The sequence below is a fragment of the Budorcas taxicolor genome, chromosome 10, assembly GCF_023091745.1.
Source record: "Budorcas taxicolor isolate Tak-1 chromosome 10, Takin1.1, whole genome shotgun sequence".
Taxonomy (NCBI): domain Eukaryota; kingdom Metazoa; phylum Chordata; class Mammalia; order Artiodactyla; family Bovidae; genus Budorcas; species Budorcas taxicolor.
Window position 1 is genome coordinate 21052168 of NC_068919.1, and position 25627 is coordinate 21077794.

Sequence of the window (25627 nt, forward strand, 5' to 3'; positions counted from 1 at the left end):
CACTGACACATAGTTGGGGTGAAACTGCGGATACCAGACTGCCTGGGGATCTCTGGCTCAGAGTTCAAAAGGTGCTGGTCCCCATTTCTTAATGGTGTGTGTAGGGTGCTATGGACGGCCCAATGGGCATCTGACACATGATGGGTACAGACTGAGGTGCTAGGAGTGCTTCCCTTTATTAATGGCCAGAAAGTCAGGATCACTGAAGAAAATCACTGAGGGGACATGAGGCTGAGGGTTCTGGGGCCTGAAGAGATGGGGTGGGGCTCACCACTCACTTCCGGCCCCCAGAGGGCACACCTGGTCCAAGAGGGAGAGGCGTGGTCTCTTGAGTCACAAGGGTCAGAACAGGCACCTGGGGGAGAGTGGGATAGTCATAAGCACCCTCTTCTACACCACACACCCAGCCCAGATGGACTCCACCAAGCCCTACCCTCTAGTGTCCCAGGACTCACTGAAAGACTGAGGGCGTGTCCGTCAGGTAGTCGGCCGTCATGGGCTAGGGCTGGGGGTCGTGGCTGGCGTGGAGGGCCTGGGAGCCCCGGGGCTGATGCCCTGGCTGGCGTAGTACTCCACCACCTGCCGGGGCACCTCGGCCAGGACACACTTCGCTAGCGCAGAGGGTGAGGCCTGGGTCGGGGTTGGGGTGGGGGTGGGGAAGTGGTTAGGGGAGGTAGAGTGAGGGAAGGCAGGGCTCAGGTGAGGGGCGGAGCTTCGGGTGGCCATCTGGACTCCCGCATCTTTCGTGGGACATCAATCAGGTGGGAGAGATGGGTCTGATCTGGAGGGCAGGAGGAACTGAGGAGCCCTTCAGCCGGGAGGGGGCTCTGGGCACTCACATCCTTGAAGTCCCGGAACGGCACGAACTGGACGATGTCGCGAGCCGCGGGCACCCCTCGGGGGCAACGCAAGGTACCATCATCTCCATCCAGGAGCCTCATGTCAGAGAAGTCGGCATTGCCCACGCCCACGATGATGATGGACATGGGCAGGCGGGAGGCGCGCACGATGGCGGTGCGGGTCTCAGCCATGTCGCTCACCACACCGTCCGTGAGCACCAGCAGCACAGAGTACTTCTGAGGACAGACAGAGTGGGGGAAGGGTCAGCTCTGCGGCCTCGGCGCCCACCCGCCACCCCCGGCTCCACCCGCAGGACACCTAACCGTGGCTTGGCCAGTGCTCTGCTCCCGCTGAGCTGGCCCCGCCACGCGGTTGATGATGGGGGCCACATTGGTGGGGCCATAGAGCTGGATCTGGGGCAGGCAACGGCGGTAGGAGGCAATGACCCCTGAGATCTCTGTGGGCAAAGAGGTGAGAGGGCAGAGATTAGCAGGGAGCTCTTCCAGACTCCCTACAGTAAGGAGGCATTTCCTTGTCTCAGGACTGCCCTGCCACCATGATCCTCACTAAGCAGGAGAGTCGGATGGTTCAGGTGCTGGTAGAGTTGGGTGGGCAGATATCTGGTCAGGGGCTGAAAGTCTTACCAAATGCAGGCAGACACTGGAAGCATGAAGGGGCAGGGAGCGGGGCCCATGGGAATGGACTCTGTGCTCCTGCATGGGGTGCACAGGAGTGGGCAGCAAGCTGTATGAAGGGAGGCGGGGCTGGTGGGAGTCTCCTCTCTTACCTTCACATTCAGGATTTTCCGGGTCAAAGTTGATAGCAAAGTCATGGGACACCTGTGAGGGGAAGGTGAGGCCAGCCAGGGGATGTTTTTCCTTCCTGTCTCCCAGCATCTCCTCTCCTACGCTTGCCCAGCCTACCTCGAAGTTGGGTGGGATGCGAGCTCCAAAGCCAAACGCTGGGAACCGCTTGTCACTGGGGAGAAGAAAAGGCTATGGGGGCCCATCGGGCAAGGCATCCCTGCTCATCCCCCACCCCATCTCCTGCTACCTGTCATAGTCCTGGCAGATGCCTCCCACTGCACGCAGAGCCTGCAGGTAGTGGTTGGGCTGGCGGGGGCTCAGGCAGTGCAGGGACTGGCTGCTCCTTGGGTCCCCGTTGGAGGCCGTGAAGTCGATTGCCACCTGGTGGAGACGGGGAGAGGATATGCTGCATCCATGAGAGCCACCAGGGAGGCTAGGCCAGAGCTGGCGTCTGCCGGGAGGACTAAGGTGAATCTGAGCAAGCCCCCAGGTAGCCTCGTCTTGGAGTCGGGGGAGGGGAACAAGCTGACCACGCCAAGGCTCATGAGAGGTCCAAGTAAGGGCAGTGTGGATTCTGGGCTCCTCTGTTCACTAGGGCCTGGCCCTTCCCCCTCGGCTGCGTCCCCGTCCCCAGGCCTTTACCGTGAAGCTGATCTGGCAGCCCCCCATGATGTAATCCAGGAAGGTGTGCACCTTCTCCACCTGGTGGGGAGAGGGCAGATAAGGTGGAATGCTGGTCCCTTGAGGAGGGAGCTGGGTGGGGCTTCTGCAGGGGAAATGGAGGGGCCAGAGTTTTTGAGGCTGAAGTTGGTGGTAGATAGGACGAGGGTTCTCAGTTCCCAGAAGCAGGGAAATGCTCTCTGTAATGAGGGCAAGGCTGAATCTGAGGTTGCCATGGGAGTTGTAGGGGGTCGGAAAGGGCTTGAGATGGGCACTGGGACTTACCGTGCACTGGGCCAGCACTACGGTCCCTGAGCTCTTGTAATTCTTCTTCTTGTCCCGGTACTTGGGGTTGATACAGTCCCACTGCATCTAGACCCCACATACCCCACAAGCCCAGGGTCTCATCATGGCACCTTTCTTCCCCCTTGCAGTGGAGCCTCCCAGAGAAGAACCCTCATGGCTCAGTCCTTAGGCTGAGCCCTGAGTTTCCCACCCTCTCCACCTCCTATCGCATGTGAGGGGCTGCATCTTCGGCATCTCCTTTAGGATTTTCCCAGGGATCTTGGTGAGATTCTTGGGGAAAGGGGGGGCAGTCTTTGCAGTACCTCCTGCCCAGGGTTTGCTGTTCCTTCCTGCATCTCCTGGAAGGTGCTGGTGAACTCGCCAATGAAGTCATGCTTCCCACTGGAGTCATAGTCATACACCAGGAACTGAAAATGCAAGGGGAAAGGAGGAGGGCCTGGTCAGGATCAGAGAGGCTTTGCAGTGGTTCAGTGGGGGCAGGAGGAGAGACTCAGGGAAGTAGGGCCCTGACAGTCACTAGGCCCAAACAGATGTCCTCAACCTGTCCAGAGAAGCCCCTTGTGAACTTCATCCTTTGGCTCGGTCTGGTTGGGACTTGGCCTCTGATAGAAGGAACATTGATATAGGAACATTGAGCTATGACTGGTTCTTTATACCACAGCGGGTAAGGGGGAGAGAGAGGGGCCTGCACCCTCAGGTGGATGGTCTCGGGCAGGGGCTGGATGCTCTGCCAGGCTGCCCTAACTCGTGGGGCCTCACCTTGAGAGGCCGGTGGACATCACAGCTGCACAGGGAGTGCAGGGACAGACGGAACGGCTCCCAGCTGGGGTTTAGATTGTTCTTCACCACCTTGGAGAGGCACAGAGAGCTGGTCATCCCCGGTCTAGGTTCACCTACTCTGCCCTTCCTCCTCCCTTCCCCACAGCCTCGGGCACCCACCTCCGTTCTCCAGACCAGCTGGTCGCTCTGGTCCCCGTTGGTCTTATAGATCTCCATGAAAGGGTCAGACTTGCTGAACAGGTCCTGGAGACACGGGGGGAAAGGGCCCCTGAGCCTAGTGAGGTCTGAAGGGGGGGCGCCTAACCCCGAGGGGTAGGCTACCTAACAGTGGAGATGGGGGCCTAAACTCTGGGGTTCCAACCTTGTTGTCCAGCTTGTGGGCTCTGAAGGTGAGCTGCACGTAGTCATTGGTGCCAGACACCTCTTCGGCCACAATCTGCAAGGGGGATACAAGTGGCAGGATTCCCCCATGCCACCCCCACAAAGCCCTTTCCCTTAGGTGGGGGCCAGCCCTGGGGGCAGGATGGCACCATGGTTGTCCCTGCAGCGGTGTTGAATGCCCTGCCCAAGGGTGAGTACCGGTGACCTTGCCTACCGTGATGGTGGACTTGCCCGCGTTCTTCCCATTCTTCAGTAGCAGAGGCTTAGTGACCTTGGTTTGTGACACGATCTGGGGATGGAGGTGGAGGGAGACCCAGCTGTGACACCCCCACCTGCCTTGGCCAGGGCGCAAGGGACAGGGTAATAAGTGCCCTTTGGTCACTCGTGGGGGCTGCACTTGGGCTAGAATTGCACTTAATTTCCATAGCAACCCTAAGAGACCGCACTGAGACCGCTCATTGTTTAGATGGGGAAACTAAGACTCAGAGAGGTTAGATGTCTAGCCCAAGGCTGCACAGCGGGCGGATGGCGGAGATGGGATCCAACCCCCCGACTGAACTAACTCAGCAGCTTACTCTGTCTTCTTCTGGCTTCTGGAGGCAGAACCGTGGGGTTGGGGGTGGGAATGCAAACCTGCCCCAAGGTGCACTCAGTGGAGCCAAGGAAGGTGTCGTTGCGGGGACTGGTGGATCCGTCCTCAGCGTCAAACACGTGGAACTGCAGGGGCTGCTTCTCCTCGAAGAAGTACTCCAGGGCCAGCACCCGGGAGAAGACGGGGCTGGAGCAGGAGCGCAGCACCTCTGTGCGCTCCACCTGCGGCAGGAGGGGAGCCCACCTCTGGGAATTGGGCTGCTTTGCTCTGTCCTGGACCCCCGCCCCCCGCCCCAGTCTTGCCAGCTTTCCTCAGGTTCCCGTGCCCCAGAGACTGGCTCCTCCCTCCCTGGGCTGAACCCCGATCTTAGGGTATTGCCTGCCCCTAGGACCATCAGCCCTCAGGGGCTCTCATACTTGGAAGCAGTGCCACTGCCTTTGGGGGCCATCTCAGGACCCCATAGGACCCTATGAGCTTTGGCCCATGTGAAATGCTTTGCGTGTGTAACGATGGCACCCGCATCTCTAGGGTTACCCACACAGACTGGAAGAGGCCCCTGAGGGTCCTGACTGTCCCCTGGGGCTGCCCCCACCCAGCCTCCTTCCTTTCAGTCCCAGAGGTCCGTGAAGGAGAGGCCAGCCACTCTCACCTCCACCCACTGCTCGTCGGAGTGGAGCTTGAGCAGCACACAGGGGTGGGGCTTGGTGAGTGTGTCTCGGTCGAGGAGGCCATGGCAGGACACCCGCAGCTCCACTCTCGAGGCCCCCAGTGTCATGGCTGGGGGCTCGGGCACCCAGGCCATCTCTGGGTCGGACATGTCTCTGTGGGGACAGAGCAGACACTGGCCGCTGGAAGCGGGACGCCTGCCGGAGGAGGGGTCTGTCTCTGGGAGCCTGGGCCCCACGCCCTTACCCTGCTTCCTGAGGCCCTGGCATCTCATGGACCTTCTTCCCCCTGACCTCACTCGGCTTCCCCTGAGCTCTGAGCCTCTCACTCCTGCACAGCCCAGTGAGTGCTCTTGTCACCCCTGCTGGCCTTGTATGCATGGATGGGGCTGGAGAGGGCTTGGGGGTTCCCGGCAGCCTTGGTTCCTAGGCAATCGATTGATCCACATTTTTTGCTACATCAGCACCTTCTGCTATTTCCTGACTGATGTTTGAGCCAGCGCTGCACTCAGTCTTGGCTTGAGGAAGCTGAACTGGGGCAAGGGGGCGGGGAGGGGAGTGGAGGGGCCCCGGCAAGTCTGAAGGGGATGGCCAGGAACGGAGGCTGCTGTGGGCAGGAGGAGACAGGTTGGAAGGTGCCCCGCAGGGCTGTCCCCATCCACCTCCCCCGACTCACCTTCTGGTTGGCTGATGGAAAGGGAGGGGTGGTGGGCTTGCAGAGTGAGCCGCAGAGCCCGGCCCTGCTGAGAGCTTCTCTAGGTTCCTGGCAGTGCCTCCCACGATGACAACACTGACTTTCCTCCCCACTCCCCTGTTCTCACACTTCTTGGCAGCACTGGTGCTGTCTCTTAGCGACAGGATTTTTGGGGAGCCTCGGCCCCCTCCATGCTGCCCGTGGGATGCACGCACGCCACCCTCCCCCAACAGTGGTACCGAGCTTCGGGCAGCAGCATGCAGGGGTACGCTGGCCCAAGTTCACGGCCGGTCCATCCGTCTCTCTGTGTCTGTCCACTTCTCAGGGTGAGGCTGTCTGATCTCGTGTCGTGCTTCCCCGGCGAGTGTGCGTTGGTGTGTCTGGATGCCCCCACCCCGTGTCTATCCCCTAGTCGGGTGTCTGTCTTCAGGAGGCTGTGACAGTTCCTGTACGTCCCTCAGAACTGGGATCCTTCCCTGGCTGGGTACCCCCTCCCCACAGTGTGTGCCCTTTTGGATACGTGAGGGAGGGTCTGGGTTGGCGGGGGTGGGCTCTGCCTTCTAGCCACAAGTCTCCCAGTTCTCAAAGATCCCCTGAGTCGGGCAGGAGCATGCGATGGTGAGGGTATTGGGCAGGACTGGAGACCTCTTTGGAGGCCGGGGGCGATGTTGTTATGGAGACTGGGCCAGGCTTGGGCTGGGCTGGGCTGGGGCTGGGCAAGGGATGAAGGGTGGGCTCACCTGGGCTCTAGTCGGGGGCTCCTCTCTCCGGCTGTCTGGCCCTGGCCCTGACTCTCTGGCTGCTCCAGCCGCTGGCGCCGGCTCCGGCTCCGGCTCTGCTGCTATTTATGGGGCCTGGATGGGGAGGGGTGGGGGGGCCGAAGCACCAGCTCCCCCCCCTTGCACAGACCGGTTGGGAGGGAGAAGGGGGGCAGGGCCACTGCTTGGGAGGGAGCCATGGAGCCAGGGGAGGAGGGCGGGCTGAGGGTGGCTCAGAGGCAGGACCCCCGCAGACACAGTGACATACATCTTCCCCTCCTGCCACACCCACACCCAGCATCACAGAGAGGCGCACATTGCAGTGGTGCATGCACACACACACACATTCACGCCGGGAAGCGATGGAGACATACGCACCCACAACTCACAGGCTCACACACAGTCTTGACACAAACAGGTGCCAGCACATAAACTCACCACGACATCATGACAGTTTCAGCCTTGGGGATGCACACAGGGAGACACACCCGGTCTCACATCGCTCTCCATATCACATTTGTTAAGGACATTTGCAGTCACATACAGAAGAACACGGGGCTATACTTGTCACACACACACATACCCTCATCCACGCCCATCAACCTGAATACAACAGAATGGAGATCTTCACGTGTGCCTTAAAGATCATTGCATATCATGCTGATCCTCATAGCTTTTGGAATTCAAAGTTCCACCTTTTAACAGGGAGACAAGGAAACGGACACAATTGCTAAATAGCACACAGTGTCACATCTCGGTCAGGGGCTTCCCAGTGTGGAGATATGCTGGACTGATTCCAGAGGCATCTTCCTAGTGCCCGTAACTCACCCCCAACCCGGAGATTCAGCCCATATGGCCACATCCTGTGGGAGGGGCCCTGCCACGCACAGATCTTGAGCAAACAAGACATTAGTCATTCCCTAGTGAGGCCAGGGGAAAGGAGCAATTGTCTGGATGCCGCATGTGAAGACATTTGGGAACATGGTGGTCTGGATGAGTATGACAGAAGGGTCACCAGGGCACTTCACTTTTCATCCCCAAAGCTGCTCGTGTATTAAGGTAGCAATAATTTATTGAGCATCTCGTGGGTGCCAGGCACTGTGCCAGGGTTTGGGGCTACACTGGGGACTAAGACACAGCTCCTGCCCCTCGGGGCAGTATGTGCATATAGAACAAAAATCCCACAGAGATGATCAGAACAAATGCATTGAGATATGACAGGCAAAAAGTATGGATCTATTGAGGAGGCAATGGGCCACAAGAGGAAGGGCTCAATTTGGATGAGTCAGGGGAAGGCATCAAGAAGGGCTTCCCAGAGGAAGAGGCTCTTGAGCAGCATCTTGGATGCCAAGCTAGCATTTGTTAGTACACTGATGGGAAACAATTAATTTTAATCATTGATCTTCTCTCGCTACAGCAGGCCACTCTACTATTTAGATTTCTGACTACTGATGGTGCCCCCGGGATGACACACCACCATTTAATACCACCATTAGTGAGCCTGCCTGTACATAAGCACACACGTATACACACACATAGCATACTGCTCCCAATCTCCTCCTGGGACACCAGGACCTCCCCAGTCCCACTGTACCTCCGCAAAGCCCAACACCCAATGATGCTGCTTTCTGCCACCTTGGCCCCTTCTGCAGCCAGCTTTCAGCCCAGACCCTGCAAATGACATCTCCCTTGCCTGGGGGTTTCCGAGTCTCTTCCCATCCAGCAGCTCTCCAGTCTTTCCTGCCTCTTCCCTTAGAGCTCTAGTCCCATCTCTGGGGGGATGGTCCCTACTTTTCCCCACTGTGGGGGACTGAGGGAAGGGGAGCATCTGGTGGGGAATGGGAGCAGAGAATGAGGAAGACAGCAGAGACGCAGGCAGGCAGTGATTTTGTTTTTTTATTCTATACAAGTGGAGAAAGAGCCCCTGGGGATGGAGGGACAGATCCGCCCTCCCAGGAGAGGAGATCTGCAGAGAGAGCAGAGCCTCCTTCTCTCCAGGCTGCTCCCCCACTTCTGGTTCCCCGTGCCTCATCCTGCACCCCTGGGACAGGGGCTGGCAGAGGGGCTTGGGGGTGTGGAGGTGGGTGGGGGTCGGAGTCCTTGTGAGGCACATGTCGAGAGGAGGGCTGGGGAGGGTGCCGTAGCGGCTGTCAGTCTGTTCCCGGCTCGCTGGTTCCTGCTGGGAAAATCCAGGGAACCCTGTCTCCCCAGCAAGGAGAGCCAGCTGCCCCGTGCGGGGGCGCTGCGTCAGATGGATGGGTGGGCAGGGGGACCACCCTCTCACCGCCCCTCTGGCACCTGTGGGGTCAGGGGGCTGTCTTCTGTCAGGTTCCAGCTTGTCGCAGGACTGCGCCCGCCGTGTCCGCTTAGGCTTCAGGGGTGCAGTCCGGCGGCCTGGATCTGGGGCCCCTGCAGTGACAGTCAAGGCAGGCCTGGCATGTGAGTGGGGCTCCTGGGCTGGGCGCTCACCCAGGCCGTGGCTCCTGGCTGTCTGCTACTCGTCCTGTGCCCAGGAAGGGACCTGACGGGGGGTGGTGGGCAGGGAGGCCCCAGAGGTACCCACAGCCCCTCTAGCAGGTGGCACACCTTGGATCTCAGGCTCCTCTTGGTCTTGCTGTGAGCCCAGCCGCAGCCGGGGTTTGTTCATTCCTGGGGCTGCACCCCCAGTCTCGACCTCCTCCCGGCCCCCTGGCTCCTGTGGGGGTCGGCGGCCCCTTGGCACAGCCATGGGCTTTGGGGGCTTCAGAGCTAATGGAGGGTCCTGCAGCTGGCAAAGGAGGAGGAGGCTGGGTCAATTAGTTTGTCCTTTTGCTTCATCAAAGGTCCCTCCCCACTGCCTTGCTGGCTCTCACCTTAGCATTCCTGGTGGGAACTGTCCTCTCTGGGAAGACAGCCCCCTCCTTTTCCTCCTCCCCATCTTGGGAGGCTGGGCTGGGGCTCTGGCAGCCGTGGTTGGGGGCGCTCTCCTCAGCTGGGGGATAGGGAGAGAGGAGAAACTGCAGGAAAAGACATCCTTGCATAGCCCTCCCAGTCCCCTGCCCCTGTAAAGCCCTGGAGGCCAGGACTTTCCCCTCCAAGCCCCTCTGCTCCTACGTCTCTGCCTTGGATGTCGCCTTCTGCTCTCCAGTTTCCTTTGCCCTTGGTCCCCAGGATCCTCCTGAGCCTGTCACCTCTGCAGGGAGCTCGGGCTGACCCTCTTGAAGAGCAGGGACAGAGCCAGGGTCTGGGGCCTGCTGGGTTCACAGGCATGGTTGCCCATCCAGGGCTGCAGTGCCCCGGGGCCCTGCCAAGGCTGCAGCCTGGCCTTCCTAGGACTCTCTGCCAGTCTGATTTAGGTGGTGAATCTGGAGGAGAGGTGCCTGGCATTCTCGCCGCACCCTAGCCCCGCCTTGTGGCTTTATGCACTCCAGACCCGAGGATATGTGACGTGGATGGGATTGTCTGTGTCTGTATCTGTGAGGTGCAGGTATGGAAGACCTGGAAGGTGCTGGCAGTAGGTGTGTGTTGAGGGGGACAGGGGGGAGCACCCCATCCCCCACAACCATGGTCTCCTAAATGAAAGCTGGAACCCCTCTTCAGGTGTCCTAACTAGTCTGCTTATGGGATGGGATCATCAGGGAAGATGTCCAGGTGATGTGTTGGCCTTGGAGGATGGGGCAGGTGCCCAGGCATTGCCAAGCCTCAGGCCAGCCTAGCTCTGCAGGGCACCCTCATGCCCTAGCCCTGGGGTGGGAGTGGAGGAGGGAAGAGAGTGTCAACCTCTCCAGGGAGATTTATCCCTGTCAGTATTGTTGGAGGGTCACATTCCAGGCCTGTGGGAACTGAGAATGATGCCAAGCTGATTGGTTTTCCGTTAGCGGCTCCCTAAATGAAAGGTGCTCTGAACCCAGCAGAAGGAAGGTGTCATACTATGATCCCCCACCCTTTATTCTGGAAGGTAAATTACTTGTTTGAGGTCAACACTATGGGTGGTGGCTGAGCCCAATTGAACACCCAGGGTGTCTGACCCCCAAGGCGGGGGGCTCTTGCCCCTTCTGGTTGGCACCTTTCTGTGTGGGCAGAGGATGGTCTGGTGAGCTATTTGTGGAGGAGACTGGAATGTTTGAGGTGGACCTGGTTGGTACTGCCCACCATTTCCCTAGCTGAGGTACAGAGAGAGGCCTTCTTTACGGAGGGTACCATTCTGCTGATGGCCCCTGCTCTAGAGAATTCCCTGCGACCATCCATAAAGTTTTGTTCCTGTTGGCTCAGCCTGGCAAAGCACTTTTGTTCCGGGGGGCCTTTCTTTGGACTGGGTGGTTTGTTTTTTTTGGATGTAGTTTTATAGATACCCTGAAGCATCTTCACAATGTTGACATTGTACTGCCCCACCTTGATTGGCTTGTCTGTTTGGACACACTCGGGGCTTCAGAGCTGCTGCCAGGAAAGAGGCTTTCCATACCTATGTGCCACGTGGCCTCTGCTCGGCGCATGGCGCTGAAGCTCGGCTTGGTGCTTTGGGGGGGCGGCGGGGGCTTCCAGGCTCCAGGCCCTAGAGTGGAAGGAGAGGGTGGGAAAGGGAGAGGGGGGAAATGCATGTTAGGTGGGGCTCTGAGAGCGGGGTCAAAGGAAGGAAGTGAGGGCGCCCATTCTCACCTGCATCATCTGAAGAACGCCGTTTCTGCCAAGCCTGGACGCTGCCCTCCAGGTCTGGGCCTGTGCCCTGAAAGGACAGCTGAGTCAGGTCATAAAAAAGTCTCTTCCGTGTGGGGACTGCGGTTAGCAAGGGGCTTCTGCTCTAGCATCTCATGTCATTGGTCTCTGACACTCAGACTCTTTTCCTCAAAGAATGATACCCATACCACCCCTAGGGGACATAAGAAATGGTTTACATGAATGAATATACTGTTATTTTAATATGTGTTTATTTTATGTGTTGTAGAAAAAACATGACTAGTACAAGCCTGTGATTTTAAAAGATGATAATGCTTAGGTCCAGACTGAGTTTAAAAAGGTGAGTTGATTTCAATAAAAATGTTATATAATAATGCCATGGTATGTGGATAAGGTTAAAGCAGTCATAAAGCTGGTGATCAAGTCACTAAAACTTGGGAAGCTGCTCTAGAAGTTAAGTATTTTGGGGGCCACACACTTTACAAGGAAACAGAGGCTCCAGAAGGTTAAGTGACTTGTCCAGGGTTCTGCACCAAGTGTAGGGGCAGAGCCACAGCACACACCTTCCTCCCCAAAGCACTGCTCTCTCCATGGACCCACCAACCACAGGCCCATGGGGAGGGGAGGGGGGCAGGCCCATGGGGAGGGGAGGGGGGCAGGCCCATGGGGAGGGGAGGGGTTAGGCCCTTGGGGAGGGGAGGGGGGTAAGCAGGGACCTGCAGGACCCCCAGTTTGCCACCCTGGGCTCCTCTCACCTCTCGTTTCCCATCGAAGCTCCAACCCTTGGCTCTTCCCAACCCAGGAAGGGCAACACCGTGGACCCTCAGCTGCTGTGCTGTCCCAGGGGCCTGGCCTCCCTCCCCAGGCTCTGCCCCCTCAGTGTCCTGGAACAAGGTTACAGGTTTAGAAGCAGTTTCTTATGGAGAAGGGGCTCCTTACCTCTCCAAGTCCCCTGTCTGGAAGCCCTACCCAGACCCTCTGAGGAGTCCTTCCACTGCCCTCCTTTGCATGCTGGGAGTCTGGGTCACCAGGCTTAGTCCAAGGAGCCAAGGAGTGGAGACCTGGGATGACAAAGTTCTCCTGATCCCTAGTTCTAGCATCCTGCCACTATTTGCCTGGGGTGGATGGGCTGTGTGGGGGCAGCAAACCAGGACTCAGAGCCCCTGCCTCACTTACCGTCTTCCTGCGGAAGGAAGGCCCCCGGCTCCCGCCAAATGTGGGGAGGAGGCTGCTTTCCTCCTCGGGGCTCCAGCAGGGGGAGGAGTTATTGCCAAGGCTGGGGGGATCTGGGCTGGGGGGGCTCTCCTGAGTTGGGGGTGGGGGTGGGGGAGGAGGGAGGAGGAGCCCGGTGGTGGGGGAGCCTGGCCCCCTGTCCCCCTTGAAGCTCCGGGGCCGGCGAAAGTGAAACAGGCCTCGACGCCTTTTCTTCTGGAGTGGAGGCAGTGGCGGTTCAGACAGGCCTGGACGCAGGGTCCTCAGAGTCCGGGGGTAGCTGGGCAGGGTCGGGGTGAGTTAGTGACAAAGTCATGGGGAGAGCCCAGTGCCAGATGCTGAGGTCGTTGGCAGTTCTCAGAATCCCCCACTCTCTCTCATCTAGTGTTCCCTGCTGCTCATAACTCTGTCTACATATTCCCAGGGGATGGTGTCCTCACCTTTCCTGTCGTAACCCTCCAGCAGTCTCTTCCCTCCCAGGGACCCCTTCCCCCACCTCCTCTCAGCCTTTCCAAGTGACCCAGTTCCTTCAGGAGAGAGGCTGGGGCATCTGTGCAGGACAGTGACAGCATGTCCCCTCCAGGCCTGGCACCACTCTCATCCCATCCCAGGTCCTGCTACCCAACCCCCAGCTCCTGCAGTCCCACTCCGGTGGTTCCTTCCAGCTGTCCTGAGGAGATTCAGAGAGCAGGGGAACTAAGGGCTGGGTGGGGAAGAAAGAGAATGTGGGGGGAAATGTCCCAGGGAGACTGCCACTGGAGAAACCTCCCTGGGAGGTGGGTGGACACAGGAGCTTTTTCTAGGGCCTCGGGGCCTGCTGAAACTGGGGGTGTGCCTGGATGCCGCACCTGGAACTTTCATCCATGACTCTTCTGCTGAAGAAGTCCTCCAGCCCCTCATCCAGGCGGGTGGCCATTCCGTTCTCCTGACGGGTCCCAGGTACTGGTGCCTGCTGGGAGGAAAGTCCTGTAGGATATATTATCTGAGTGAGGAAGCCCTCCTCCCCTCTATTCAAGGCCAGCCCCCTGGGACTTGACCTTGCCTCTTCCTGACCCCACGCAAACACAGACTTCAGGCTACATGAGTATCTCAAGCTTGGCGGCTCTTGACTCTCACCAAAATGAGAACTGCCACTGTCCGGCAGACAGATTTCCTATCTGTGACCAGGTCTAGCTCCTTCCAATCTGGATACTCCCTCCTCTGTTCCATGGCCTGCCTGGGCCCCCGCCCGATCCCACAAGGCGAGGACCTCTGGCATTGGTGTCCTAGAGCTAGAGTCCCTGGCTCTGGCATTGCTAAGTGAAGTCAGTCCTCTGGTGAGGCCTTAGGGACTCACACTGGGCCGACCAGGTCCTGGAGGGGTGGTCCTGGGGGGCCGAGGCCGCCCTTGTGTTTGATGCCTTAGTTTATAGCCATGAGTGGGCAGCTCAGATAGACCTTCCCAGGAACCACTAGCTGCAGGCTGGCTGCTCCCGAGTCCTGAGAACCAGCCAGGGGGGATTCCCAGGCTCCCCAGCTGACTTTCCATGTCCTGAGGGCTCCCACCTGTGGGGACAGCAGCGTTAGAGGGACTAGCAGGAGGGCTGGGGAGAGAGTAGGCTGGAGAGGCAGAGATAAAAGAAACAGAATCAGTGCCATTAGCACGGAGGCTGGAAGACTCACTAATGAAGGCAGACACTGGCCGGATCTTGCGGCAGCGTTTCTGCTTTTTGATGGCCATGGTGTCCTGCAGAGGGAGGCACGTGATGGGGCCAGGTGGCAAGTCCCAGGAGACTCACCTGGAGCCTCCCATCCCGCATGAAGTCTTCTCTTTACAGTCCATCCCGGCTCCCTGTCCTCAGGCAGCCGAGGCAATGGGACGAGGGAAGAGGCTGGGCGGGATTGGGGTGAGGGCATGAGACCCAGTGTGGGGCAGAGGGTGGAGTCCAGGGACGTAGAAAGGGACAGTGGTTTGCAGGTTCGGGGGCAGGACCAAGGTTAAGGAGGGGAGTAGGGGTGCTCACGATGTTGGTTCCAAGCTCATCATCTGTGGTCTCCTCGTGGTCGTGGTTCCGGCCTCGGCCTCGGGAAGACAGATCTTGCCCTTGGCCTGGCCCCCCTGGTGGATCTGACAATGTTCTTAGCTGGGCCAGGTGTCGGGCCTAGGGAAGGACAGGTGTGAACAAGGAAGATCAAGATCCCAAGAAGGTTGCCCGCCTCCCAGGATCTTGATGGGGAGGGTTGGGGGGGGGGCAGGTGGGCTGATGTGGGATGGCATAGAGGGCCTCCCTGGGCCTGGTGGAGGCTCAGAAGTCTTACCAGGCTCTTGTGGGAGTGGTATAGCTCCTGCAGGATCTCGTCTACTATGGAGTTGGTCAAGTAGGTGACGACTGAGAGCTTCACTTCACTGTGGGCACAGGGGGAGCTACTCAGCTCCCCCTCCCCACCTCGGAGTCTCTGCCCCAGCCTTTCCCAGATGCCTGAGGGAGTGGGCCAGCTGCCCTGGCTGCCCACAGAGAACACAGCTGCTGTACAAGGTACCCTGGGTCTACCACTCAGCTCCACCCATAGCTCTTCCAGCTTGGGGGTATGTGGATGAGGAGGGTGGACAAAAAGGAACCGAGGAGAAAGAGGAGCACGGGGGCTCTGGGTCAGGCCCCTGGAGCTCCAGGGCAACAGAGAGAGGTAAGTTGAGTTGCTGAGTGAATTCTGCTGGCCTCAGCTGGCATCATTGACTCAATGGATACGAGTGTGAGCAAACTCCAGGAGATAGTGAAGGACAGGGATGCTTGGAGTGCTGTAGTCCAAAGGGTTGCAAACAGTTGGACACAACTGAGTGACTGAACAGCAACAACTGCTGGAAGAGCAGGAACCAGTACTTCTTGAGCTTGCCTATTTCACGGGTTTGCGTTATAATTTTCCTTCATTTCCTTGTCTTGAGAGGTGGTACCCAGACTGGAATGAAAGAGTGCTCTAGAGGCCACGAAAACTTGGGGGGATAGGCAGTGCAGTCCATGTACCCGTATTCTTTTTCCCTACCTCTGAGGAGGCTGTGCTTTGTTTCTAGAGGTCAACTCCTGGGGTCTGTGTGTGGCTGTGTGTACGTGTACACCTGTGTGCACTGTCTGGACTCCTAAACCCCAGCTCAGCATTTACACTTCTAGGGCAAAGACCAGTCAGACCCTAAATAGCAAGGTTGCAGTTGGTTAAAGATTCATCTCTTATAATGGAGATTGTCATTCATTATTCATTGCTGATAGCTGGGCCCCGGAGTCCCTAAGTGCTCAAGGCCAAGTCCAGCCCGTCCCAGCCCCGCCCCTGCCTCTCACTCCAGCTTGTTCTGAATATCCTGTCCCGCCTGCTCCAGTAGCGCCCCACGGATGAAGTTCCGGGGCACGGTGACACGCTCGGCCACGTTGCTCAGCATCTTGTTGTGCCCTTCGGCCACCCGCATGGCCACGGGGCATAATTCCTGCGTCAGGCTGACCATGGACTCCAGGATCACCTAGCGTGGGAGGAAAGGAGGCCAGAGCCCCAAGGAGGTCAGGGCTGGCCCCACAATGGAAGAGACTGCAGCGTGTCTAGCTCATCAAAGTCACAGGGCAGGTTAGCAGCAGAGCCCTGGACACTCAGGCCTCCCCACATCCTGCTCAGCATTCCTGCCATCCCACCACATGGACACATGGACAGGGGAGAGTCAGTCTAAGGATCAGAGTCCAGAGGGAGAGGTCAGAGCTCAGGGGCTAAGGCTGAAAGGAGCAGCAAACATCCGAGCCCAGTTTTCTGGCGATGCCTGGGGCAGTGGGCGTGTAGGTGGTCTTCTGCGCTTTCTTCTTGCCCACAGTAATCCCCCTGTGCTGACCTCTGCCCTCGGCTAAGGGCCTTGGTCAGCACTGGGCTCCTCCCCAGGACTTGCCTGCAGCTCCTTGTCCACAGCCTTGGACACCTCGCTGGCCACTGACTCCAGCCTCTGCCGCACAGGCCCGTCATTGGCCAGCATGTGGCCCAGCTCGTAGAGGCTGGGAAACAGCTGGAAAAGGAACAGGGTCTGATCAGAAAGCCAGAATCGGGCCTCGCTGGGTCCCTGGGGGCCCTGGGCTAGGAGGGTAGATGCACGGGGCAGGGGCTGGATGCTCCTGGGTTGCTTCCTGTCCTCTCCAGACTGTCAAGGGAGGGCAGGGCTGCAGAACGCTCACCGCCCGGGAGTTCTTGGCATCCTTGATGAGATCCCGGGCGTAGAGCAGCTCGTCTTGCACAGGCTCCAGGGGGCACAGCCTCAGGGCCCGGACCTCCTCCTGCACCCGTCCGCACAGTCGCTGCAGCATCTGCAGCACAGTGGCAGGAGTGTCAGGGGGCACCCCCGCCTCTTCACCTTCCCAGGTAGGCCCTGGGTGCCCCATTTCTGGGCTCCCTTGGACCATGTTGCTGGTGCTGCCACTGACGGGGCAAGGGTGACGACTGCCGATGGTCTGTCCCCTCCTCTTCTTGGGAGGCTGTTCTTGAACACTCAGCAGAGCTCCCACAGTCCTGGGACCCCTTGTCCGAGACCCCTGCTGTTTGCCCAGATGTTCTCTCACGTTGGGGCCCACGTTCTGCACGTCTGTTTTGTTTGCTCTCTCACACGCTCAGTCCAGCTGTAGGCACCTCAGGATGCCTCTCTCCTGACCCCTCCCCACCCCCAGCCCTGCACTCCAACACATCACCCCTGTGCTCCCCGCATGCCCATGTGCGCCCCCATGTCCCCGAGGGAAACGTTTACTTGCTCGGCGCTGCTGGTCACCAGGCCCTGCTGCAGCCTGAAGGCCTGCTCCTGGGGGCATGTCTGGGAGTGATTGTTCCTCACCAGGCACCACTGGATCTAGAGATGATGGGTGGGTGGGGTCAGGACCAGGGCAGGCGGGCTGGCCCCTGCCCCCGGGGATCCACCCTGCTCAGGCTACCACCTTCTGCCAGACATCCTCCGTGCGCTCGGGGGCGCTGCGGTAGGCTTGGGAGATGTCGCTCACCGGGAAGGACATGAAGCGCAGCGTGTGGTTGCTGTGGGACAGAGTGGCACAGCTGGGTGGGGAGGAGGTGGCAGGGCAGGCTCCTGCTACCCACACCCCGCTCTTTCTGACCATGTCCCTCCGTGGTCCTCCTTAACATTTCTATGCAATTAGGTCAGATGTGCTGGATTGGGGCTTGAGAAGTTCAGGCTGGATCCAGATACAGGGAGGCTGGGGGCTTGGTTAGGGCAGGGGCCTAGCCTACTCACCTCTCCAGGGCCCTCGCAATGTCCAGAAAGCCCAGGGCGGATGTATTGTTCCGATCCCAGAGGATAGTTCTGGGGAAAGGGTGGGCATCAGCTTGTTACCCCTCCTACTGGGCCTCTCTTAGGGAGCAGGGACAGCCCTGTTGGGAGCCCTCCCACCTTTCCTGGTTAATGAGGCTGACTCAGAGATAGTCCTGGGACTACGGGTCTCCTGGAAACTGGGGTATTAGCAGTGAGGTAGTAGGGAGGGCAGGTATGTGTGTTTGGGGGAGGGCTGGGGCTCCAGGTGAGAGGGTCAAGGCGTGGGCCCCACCTGAGGGAGGAGTTTATCTGCAGGGCCTTAGACAGCATCTTGGCCCCGATGTCCTCCATGCCATTGCCGCTCAAATCCACCTTCGCCAGGCAGGTGTTGCTGCCCAGGGCATTGATGAGGATGCTGGTGCGAAGCTTCAGCCGGGAGTCTGCCACCGATAGTGACTGCAGGGACTGTGTGGGCAAGTGGGGGGTTGGACCCAGTCCCTGCAGCCCCCGTCACTGCAGGTCCCCTCCCAGGCCCTGGCACTCACACAGTCCTCTTCCTGGATCAGCTGTACCAGCTTGTGGAGGATCTCCTCCAGGGTCCTGCGGGGAGTCGGGGCTCAGAGTAGGAGGGGAGGGGGCTGGGGTCATGCTACTGGAGCAGCAGAAAGGTGCTCAGGGGTGATACAGTGAGCCAAAAGGATAGGCCAATGATGGAGCGGGGGTCTGTGGGTATAGGGAGCGGGGCCTCACTTGGCCTTGACATTGAAGTTCTTGCCCAGGAACAGGTGCTTGAGAGACTTGTTCTTCCCAAGTGCAGGCACCAGTGTCAGGAGGTCCGAGTCGAACCCTGGCCGGCAGATGGAGAGGCCTGGACTTGAGGCCCGAAGCTCACTGGAGTCATCTGAGGGTTTCTCCCCCAGGCTCCAGGCCCCTGCCCCCACCTGGCCCCCAGGAAGGGAGGGGCCCCCACTCACCATTGTCTGACAGATCCAGGCTGCCCACACAGGTGACAGCCCCCAGCTGCTCCTGCAAAGCCTGGGCTCCAGCTGAGCGAAGCTATAGGTACACAGTGAGGGTGAGGCAGGAGGCAGGGACTGGGGTGGAAGATAGGGCCCCTCTAATGCTCAGAGATAAGAGGAGTCATTCCAGGATTCAAGGTCAAATCGGGTCTCGGGAGTGAAATCAGGAGGCCCCTTCCCTACACCAGATCCTTCCCCGGGGCTCTTCCCTTCCTTTGGCCAGAAAAATCTCTGGGCTGGTGCTCTGGAGACAGCCTGCTCCTGCCATCTGCTGGGAAAGCCTGGTATTTCCCATCCCCAAGCGGTCAGGGAGGGGATACCGGAGACTGGAAATGACCTCTAGAAAGAGTGGAGGTGTGGTCAGGTTGTGGGGCTGCAGAGGGGTAGTGCAGAGGCAGCAGGGAGTCAGAGCTTGACTTAGGTCAGAGAGATGAATGGCAGGGGAAGGAGGGCCCACCTCACAGCTGCTGAGGTCCAGGTGCAGATCGCTGAGGTGACTGTTGAGGGACAGGCCCTGGAGCAGCGCCCTGTGGGAGGAAGGTCAGTGGGCTCACCTTTACCCTTCGCCCCTTCTCCCAGGGCTCCCCGTCGGACGCCCCCAACCCTGCACCCACCCGACCTGAGGGCCTCTAGGGGCAGCCTCGTGGCCGACAGGTTGACGTGGCTCAGAGTGTAGGCGCTGCTGAAGAACTGCTTGAAGGCCGGGGGGGCCTCCCGGCCCTTCCTGCGGAGATGTCTGCGGTCAGCAAGGGAGAGGGTGTCCATGGCGTGCCCCTCCCCTCCCCACACCCCTGTGCTCCCACCTGTGGGAGCAGCTGTTTCGCGCCAGGTTGAGGTAGGTGAGGTGGGAGCAGCAGCCGTGGAGCAGGGCGCCCAGAAGCTGTGGGGGAGACAGGGCGCGTTTCACAGGGCTGGGAGGGCTGCCGGGAGGGGCAGAGAGGACTCCCTCCTCCAACCCCACCGAGGCCCTGGCGCTTCACCCTCTGTGGTCAGTCTGTGCAAGTACTGCTGTGCCTGCCCCACTTAGCCTCTTCAAGCCTCAGTTTCCCCTCTGTGGAAAGTGGGTCTCCTCCCACCCACCTGCCTGGCCCCAGGGGTGTGAGAGGCTCAACCACAGGCTTATAAGGTGGCTGGTTCAAGTTAGGGAAGGAGTCCTTTCCTCCGGGGGGACTCAGCCCTGCGCTGGGGTGCACAGCCAGGGGATGGATCCAGGCTGGCTTTCAGGCACAGCCAGCACAACCTTGGGCAGCGCAAAGACAAAGTGCCACACAGGGGTGAGCTTTGGGGTCGCTTTGGAATTTTGCTGAACCTGAAGCCATCCTGCCAGCTCGGCCCACCTCTGTACTCAGAGTACAGAGACCAGAGAGTACAAGGTGAGGCAGAGACCACCCTGGCCTCCCCAAGTCCCTGCAGGCTGGCGCCTCCATCACCAACCCCTCACCGAGTCGATGGTGCAGTCGGTCCCCGCCAGGTCCAGGTGTACCAGGGCATTGGGCTGGGCCAGGAAACTGTAGAGGGCCTGGGAAGGAAGGACAGAGGGGGCTGCAGGGGGAGGGGTGACAGAGCCCCTCCCCTCCCCAGGGCTAAAGGGCAGAGACTCCAGGCCCTGAGTGTATTTCTGCAGGGACTTGAGGCGCCGTTCATAGACTCACATTGGCCTCGTCGGTGGCGAGCAGCCCAGGGTTCTTGCTCAGGTCCAGGTACCGGAGGGAGCTGGCAAAGGCCGGGTTGGCCCCAAAGGTCTGGCCCAGTGCTTGGAGCCCTGAGCACAGCGGGCACTGGGCTGGGTTGGCCCCCATCCCCACCTCTCCCCCTTGCACATAACTCTTCCCCACTCTCCAGCTGTGCTCCTGTCCCTTCTGTGATCCTTGGGATGCCATGTGCATGGGTGGGGCCTCTGGGACTTGATACCCAGGTAGTACAGGGCAGGGGAGGGGTCAGGGGCCAGAGGTCAGGGGTCCCAGGGCAAGTACCTCGAGGGGAGATGGCAGTCTTGGCCAGGCACAGTTTGGTGAGGCCAGTGGGGAAGCAGAGGAGCTGCTGGCTCAGACTGAGGAAACCTGGGGAGTGGAGAGAGAAAGGGGGCTCCCTGAGAGATAGGCAGTGGGGGCAGGCAGTGTAGTCAGACAGGGGGCTTGAGTGGAATGTGGGCCTGGGGTCTAGGATGGAGGTACTGGGATAGGGGCTGGCATCAGGTTGGAGAGCCCCTGCTCAGCCCTGGGTTGGGCTCTGGGCTGGGCTGGGGGGGTCTGCATTGCGGTGGGGGCAGGATTCAGGGCCGGGGCTCACCCTTGTCCTCGATGGGGTTGTGGGACAGAGTGAGGGCATGCAGCACACAGCTCCCGTTCTCCCCAAACACCCCGGCCAGCTTCTGGACAAAGTCCCTTCAGGGAAGGGGAGGAAGGATGTGTTTGTCCCAGGCTCTGGGCTTCCCCTCCTCCTCCATCTGCCTGCCTGGCTGGGGCTGCGATGGTCAGCGGTCCCCACAGGTGGGGAGCAGCTTGGGGCCTGCAGGGATCCTGCTGTCACTCAGGAGTACCTGGGAAGCGGTGCTGCGACAAAGCCTGGCTGTGGGTCCTCGAGACAGGAGCAGAGTAGTCTGCTCTGCGGCTGACGGCAGGAGGGGTTGGGGCTCGGAGATACTGGGGAAGGCCGTGGAGCTGGGGGTCGGGAGGCTTAGGTGGGACTTGCTGCGTGCCCTCTTTGGGCCTCAGTCTCCTCTTCTGTAAAGTGAGGAGCTGGATGAGATGGTTCTACATCACGAGGCCTATATCATGCCCTGAGGTTCTGGGACCCTAAGACTATATCAAGGGGCACCACTGCCCAAGGAGGAGGCTGGCCTCACGTCTTAAGTCCGGCGTTGTCCAGCACCAGCTCTTCAAGGCTCCCCGACTTGCTCAGGGTGTGTAGCACCTGTTCTAGCACTTCAGAGCCCTGGGGGCAGAGGGGGTCGTGTGGTCAGGAGCCAGAGGGGGCACCACTCTCCTGTCCCCCATTCCTCCTAGACCCTACCAGCCGCAGGTCTTTGCAGTAGAGTTTGGTGAACCATTGGTTGTAGGCCAGGGCTGCCACCATTAGGGCCAAGTCTCTGTGGGAAGATTGATGGGGGCAGGAAAGTGGTGAGCAGGTGACCGGGGCAGGAAAGAAGAGACGAAGGATGGGGTGGTTGGAAGCCTAGATGGGTGGAGGGCAGTGGGTGTGGGGGCTGGGAGACAGAGCCCAGGCTGGGTGGGGCCAGAAGGGAGAGGCTAGAAGGGCCAGGGCTGGGCTGAGGCCAGAATGCGGGGTTAAGTCTCTATCCCATCTACTTACCGGCTCTCCAAGTGGCTGAAATCCAAAAGATTGAACTCTCGGTTATCCTCGGCATGATAGATGGTGTCCACATCCTTGGAGAGGTGGAACTGGCTCGCATATGCTCCCCTCCTCCTTGGCCCCCTCCCTCCAGGTCCCACCTGCCCGCCTGCCAGGTCCCTGCCCAAACGCACCCATTGCACCTCTTCACGGCAGTGCAGCCCATTGTAGTCGCACAGGGCAGCGTAGGTCTCAGAGAAGCCACCTGTGGGGCAGGAGATGGGCTGGCTCCTTAAAGGCTAAGGGAGTGGGGAAGAGACTTGGAGCGTTCAAGGAAAGGTCAAGGTCATTTTATGTGCCAGTGTCTTGGGCTCCTGCAGCATCATGAACCTCCAAGGTCTGGGAGCTGTGGAGCCTCAAGCCCTATCCACAGAGGACTCTGAGCAAGGGGCAGGGTGGTGTAGGCCCCCTTTCCCTTGAGCCTGCCCCTGCTCACCGCAGACACTGTGGGTGGTGGAGGTGGAAGTCTCAGAGTTGGGGGACGTGTCTCGGGGCCCGTCCGGGGTGTCTGCATTTCCACGCCGGATTAGACTCCTGGAAAAACAACAAATCCATCCCAAGACGGGTGGAAAGAGGCTCTCAACTCTTCCTCTGTTACAGCTTCTGGATCCCTAGGAAAAGCAGGACTGGGGACATGAGAGCTCTTCTCCTTGGTGTCACAGGGTCCCAGGACCAGGGGAAGGAGGGAGGGGGGAGGGGGCTTCTTTACTGTCTGACCCCTGAGAGACTCCTCCTTTGCCACTTACCCAGGGCCAGGGCAGACCTTGGAGAGGGCAGAGCTCACATGCCGTGTCACCTGGTCCACGCTCTCAGCTGACGGCAGCCGCATGCTCACGATGCCACGCTCCGTCTCCACTAGGATCTGGGAGAGAGGGAGCGGCAGGGACTCAGACACAGGCTCCCTCCTCCTGCTGGCCCAGGAGTGGGGCCCACGCTCCAGTGCTCACCTGGTTCTGACTGAGCGTGTTGAAGGCGCGGATCTCTAGGACATTGAAGGAGCTCTCCACCTGAGGGGTGGGGGCATGGGAATGTGCAGCTCCTGGTCAGGGCCTGGCTGCTAGGCTCAGAGGAGGGCACCCTGGGTGTTCTCCCACTCATCAGCCCAACTCACCTTGGCTGGAACTTTAAGGGGGAAGAGGTGGAGACGCCAGGAGGTCAGGGCCTTCAGAGAGGGAAAAATAGAGCGTCAGCAGCAAATGGTAGTTTCCTGGGCTTTTGTCCCCTTGCCCTCTGTCAGCCCCCTCAGCCCATGTGCACCCCCTGCCAGCTGGCCTTCTGCTCTGAAAGTCCCTGCTTCTCTCTTATGCCCTACCCCAGGTTCCTGGACATCCAGCTAGTCCAGCCTCCCCCTCCCACAGGCTATGTCTTCTCAGCACTCCTCCACCTCTGTCTCCTTTGCCCCCCAGGTTCCTTGCCCTTACCAGCCCAGGTGCCCTTGATTCCCCCTCCCCTCCCCCAGTCCAGGCCCTCACCAGTACTCGGTCCTCGAATTTCTTGGGCTTTGTCTCCAGCTTCACGCGATGTTGTTGGAGCACAGCCCCTTGGCTCAGGCACCTCCGGATGCTGTCTGCAGGTGGGTAGTAGGCTGCTCAGGGCCCCTCTTACCCTAGCCGCCCCCACATACCCAAGGCCCTCCAGGGGCAGGGTCAGAGAGGAGGAGACAGAATCAGAGAGAGATGAAGAAGAACAGGAATTGAGACCTTTCCTTCTTGGGTAACTTTTTCTATTAGAAAGGCAGGGGTGCTACGGAAAAAACTCTGGCTTCTGATGTCCCTGAGTTGAGGGACAGCAGTTGGGTGGCACTCTGGGAGTGTGAAGGATTTTCCCAACCCGTGCACTCCAGCAGCTGTCAACCCATACAGAGTGAGTCAGTGTGTAGGGGCGCGGGGGTGTCCCACTACATGCTTGATGGTCTGGTGTGGTGTCTGCCTTTTACTATGTGTGTAAAGAAGATGCCAGGGAGCTTGTGTTGAGGATGGGCAAGTGTGAATGAGTATGCTGTACTTGCAGTTGTGAAAGGGGCACAGAGCCAGCCAGTTCTCCTGTGGGTGGGGGGTAGGGAGGTAGGAAGGAGTTAGTGTTTAAATGAGTCCCATATCCATCTGCTGGAGAATCATCCAGATATCCCAGTGTGCGCGTGTGCGTGTGTGTGTGTGTGCAGTTTCTGTAAAGTGTGTGTGTGTGTGTGCAGTTTCTGTAAAGATGTGTGTACACACATCTCACAACTGTGCTTGTGTGCCTCTGGAGGTGTGGGAGATCAGCATGGTGTAGCGCGCCTCTGGGTATCCTTGAGAGTCCTGGTCTCTGCGTGGGCTAGCCTGTGCTCCCACCTCTGAGGGTCAGGGTTGTGGCTGTGCTGGGGGGTCGGTCTTGGTTTGGAACAGTCTGAGAACCAGGCAAACAGGAGAGCCCTTGAGGTGTGGGTGTGGGGTAGAGAGCAGGGGGCAGGCTGGTATGGGGGTTGTTGTAGGTGAGCTGCAGAGACCCTGCTCCCGGTTTCAGCTCCAGTCCAAGCCCTCTTCCCTGACTCCCGTCTTTGCCCCCACTGGCCTGGGCACAGCCCGGCTTCTTGAGGGGCTCTTTGGAGCCAGTTCCGGGGCGGGGCCGGGAGGAGGGAGGGTGTTGAGCCCAGAGGCGGTCAGGACCTGGGGCAGCTCCCATCACCCGGCGGGGCGGGCCTGGCCCCGCCCGGCGGGGGAAAGGGGACTCTCCGCCGGGGAGACTGGATGCTTCGCCTAGGGATGGGCCAGGATAGCTGAGAGTCAGCCCCAGGGAGCGTGAAGGGACTGCACCTGTCACTGAAGATCGGGACGGGCGGCTCTGGGAGAGGTAGGTCCTGACGGGTGAGGCGAGGGGGCAGCGGAGGATGCTCTGGGGACAGCGATGCCCCGAGCTGGGATGCAGGGGCAGGGGGCTGCCCTGGAACCGGGATGCATGAGGGGCGGAGGGACCGGGGTGTACCGCGAGGAGGAACGCACTAGGGCTGGGAGGCTCCCGGACGGAGCGTCCCAGAGACCACCGCAGCCTCGTACCTTGCAGCTCGCGGGTGAGCTCCGCGCTGGACTTGGCCATGGCGGCCGCTGCTGCCGCTGTTGCTGCAGAGGAGCCGCCGTCACCGCCGCCAGGGAGCCGTGGCACATGCTAGACCCGGCTCCGGCAGGGCCCGGGCGCTGAGCGCTGCAGCAGCCGCGGAGCCCGCTCCTGTCAGGGGCGGCTGCGCGAGCGCTCCTTCCCCCGCCTCGGAGCGCCGGGTCTCCCGCCCCGCCCGGAGAGGTGCCGGATTGAGCATGCGCGCCGCGCCTCCGGGCCGCGTGAGACCCTGCGCGCGCTCGCGCCCACCCCTCCCGCCGGCTCCCGCGTGCGACGCCCTGTGCGTGTCGCCTTGGAGCCCGGGCTATCTCCCGGGCGGGGGCACAGCGCCCTCACTTTCCGTGTCATCCACTCCTCCGGCACCGTCAGCAGAACCCATTTCTTTTGTTTGTGGGCCTGGGTACCCTTCGCGGGGTCATCCTTGCCAGGCTCCTCCCTTTTCACTGCTTGCTCGGGACGCGTCTGGCTCGTCCTCGCTGACCCTCGAAGGAAGGAACTTGCGGCCAAGGGCGATGCTAGGAGAGGACCTGGCCACATCTGCGGAAGTTCGACCTTCCTTTCCCGCTTGC

The 25627-nt window shown here is 59.9% G+C and overlaps 2 protein-coding genes across 2 annotated transcripts; both read right to left on the reverse strand.

Annotated features, from left to right (window-relative positions):
* Window positions 1–492: 492 nt before the first annotated feature.
* CPNE6 (copine 6) lies at window positions 493–5184 on the reverse strand. The gene is made up of 15 exons (XM_052646361.1): window positions 5015–5184; window positions 4407–4586; window positions 3988–4062; window positions 3754–3828; window positions 3552–3635; window positions 3372–3461; window positions 2915–3019; window positions 2592–2678; window positions 2289–2348; window positions 1894–2027; window positions 1764–1818; window positions 1628–1679; window positions 1164–1297; window positions 840–1076; window positions 493–630 (listed from the first exon to the last, which is right to left on the reverse strand). Exons 1-15 carry the CDS (start codon window positions 5180–5182, stop codon window positions 493–495), a joined length of 1674 nt encoding a protein of 557 aa, XP_052502321.1. The 5' UTR covers window positions 5183–5184.
* A 3448-nt stretch (window positions 5185–8632) lies between these two features.
* Window positions 8633–25040, reverse strand: CARMIL3 (capping protein regulator and myosin 1 linker 3). Its single transcript, XM_052646816.1, has 40 exons — window positions 25001–25040; window positions 23441–23535; window positions 23080–23130; window positions 22916–22975; window positions 22715–22830; window positions 22405–22502; window positions 22103–22173; window positions 21930–22003; window positions 21630–21705; window positions 21463–21551; window positions 20907–21001; window positions 20591–20677; window positions 20270–20379; window positions 20059–20136; window positions 19421–19497; window positions 19237–19341; window positions 19075–19144; window positions 18573–18654; window positions 18349–18445; window positions 18144–18198; window positions 17891–18063; window positions 17581–17649; window positions 17270–17363; window positions 17086–17184; window positions 16523–16651; window positions 16243–16356; window positions 15656–15831; window positions 14646–14733; window positions 14351–14488; window positions 14010–14073; window positions 13684–13892; window positions 13196–13296; window positions 12312–12627; window positions 11891–12019; window positions 11118–11184; window positions 10924–11013; window positions 9335–9453; window positions 9069–9249; window positions 8781–8891; window positions 8633–8658 (listed from the first exon to the last, which is right to left on the reverse strand). The coding sequence occupies exons 1-40, from the start codon at window positions 25038–25040 to the stop codon at window positions 8633–8635; spliced, it is 4119 nt and encodes a 1372-aa protein (XP_052502776.1).
* Window positions 25041–25627: the final 587 nt, after the last annotated feature.

Bases quoted from the DNA above. Each gene is read 5' to 3' on its own strand.
- CARMIL3 (XM_052646816.1), bottom strand. From the start codon at position 25,040: ATGGCCAAGTCCAGCGCGGAGCTCACCCGCGAGCTGCAAG. The intron at 19,145-19,236 runs GTCGGGTGGGTG...TTCCTCCCACAG, and splicing joins CTGCCCCTAGAGGCCCTCAG to GGCGCTGCTCCAGGGCCTGT. The intron at 18,199-18,348 runs GTGAGGCCCCGC...GACTCCCCGCAG, and splicing joins AACTTCAATGTCAAGGCCAA to GACCCTGGAGGAGATCCTCC.
- CPNE6 (XM_052646361.1), bottom strand. From the start codon at position 5,182: ATGTCCGACCCAGAGATGGCCTGGGTGCCCGAGCCCCCAGCCATGACA. The intron at 3,829-3,987 runs GTAGGCAAGGTC...TCCCCCTTGCAG, and splicing joins CGGGCAAGTCCACCATCACG to ATTGTGGCCGAAGAGGTGTC. The intron at 2,349-2,591 runs GTAAGTCCCAGT...TCTCCCCACCAG, and splicing joins TAGTGCTGGCCCAGTGCACG to GTGGAGAAGGTGCACACCTT.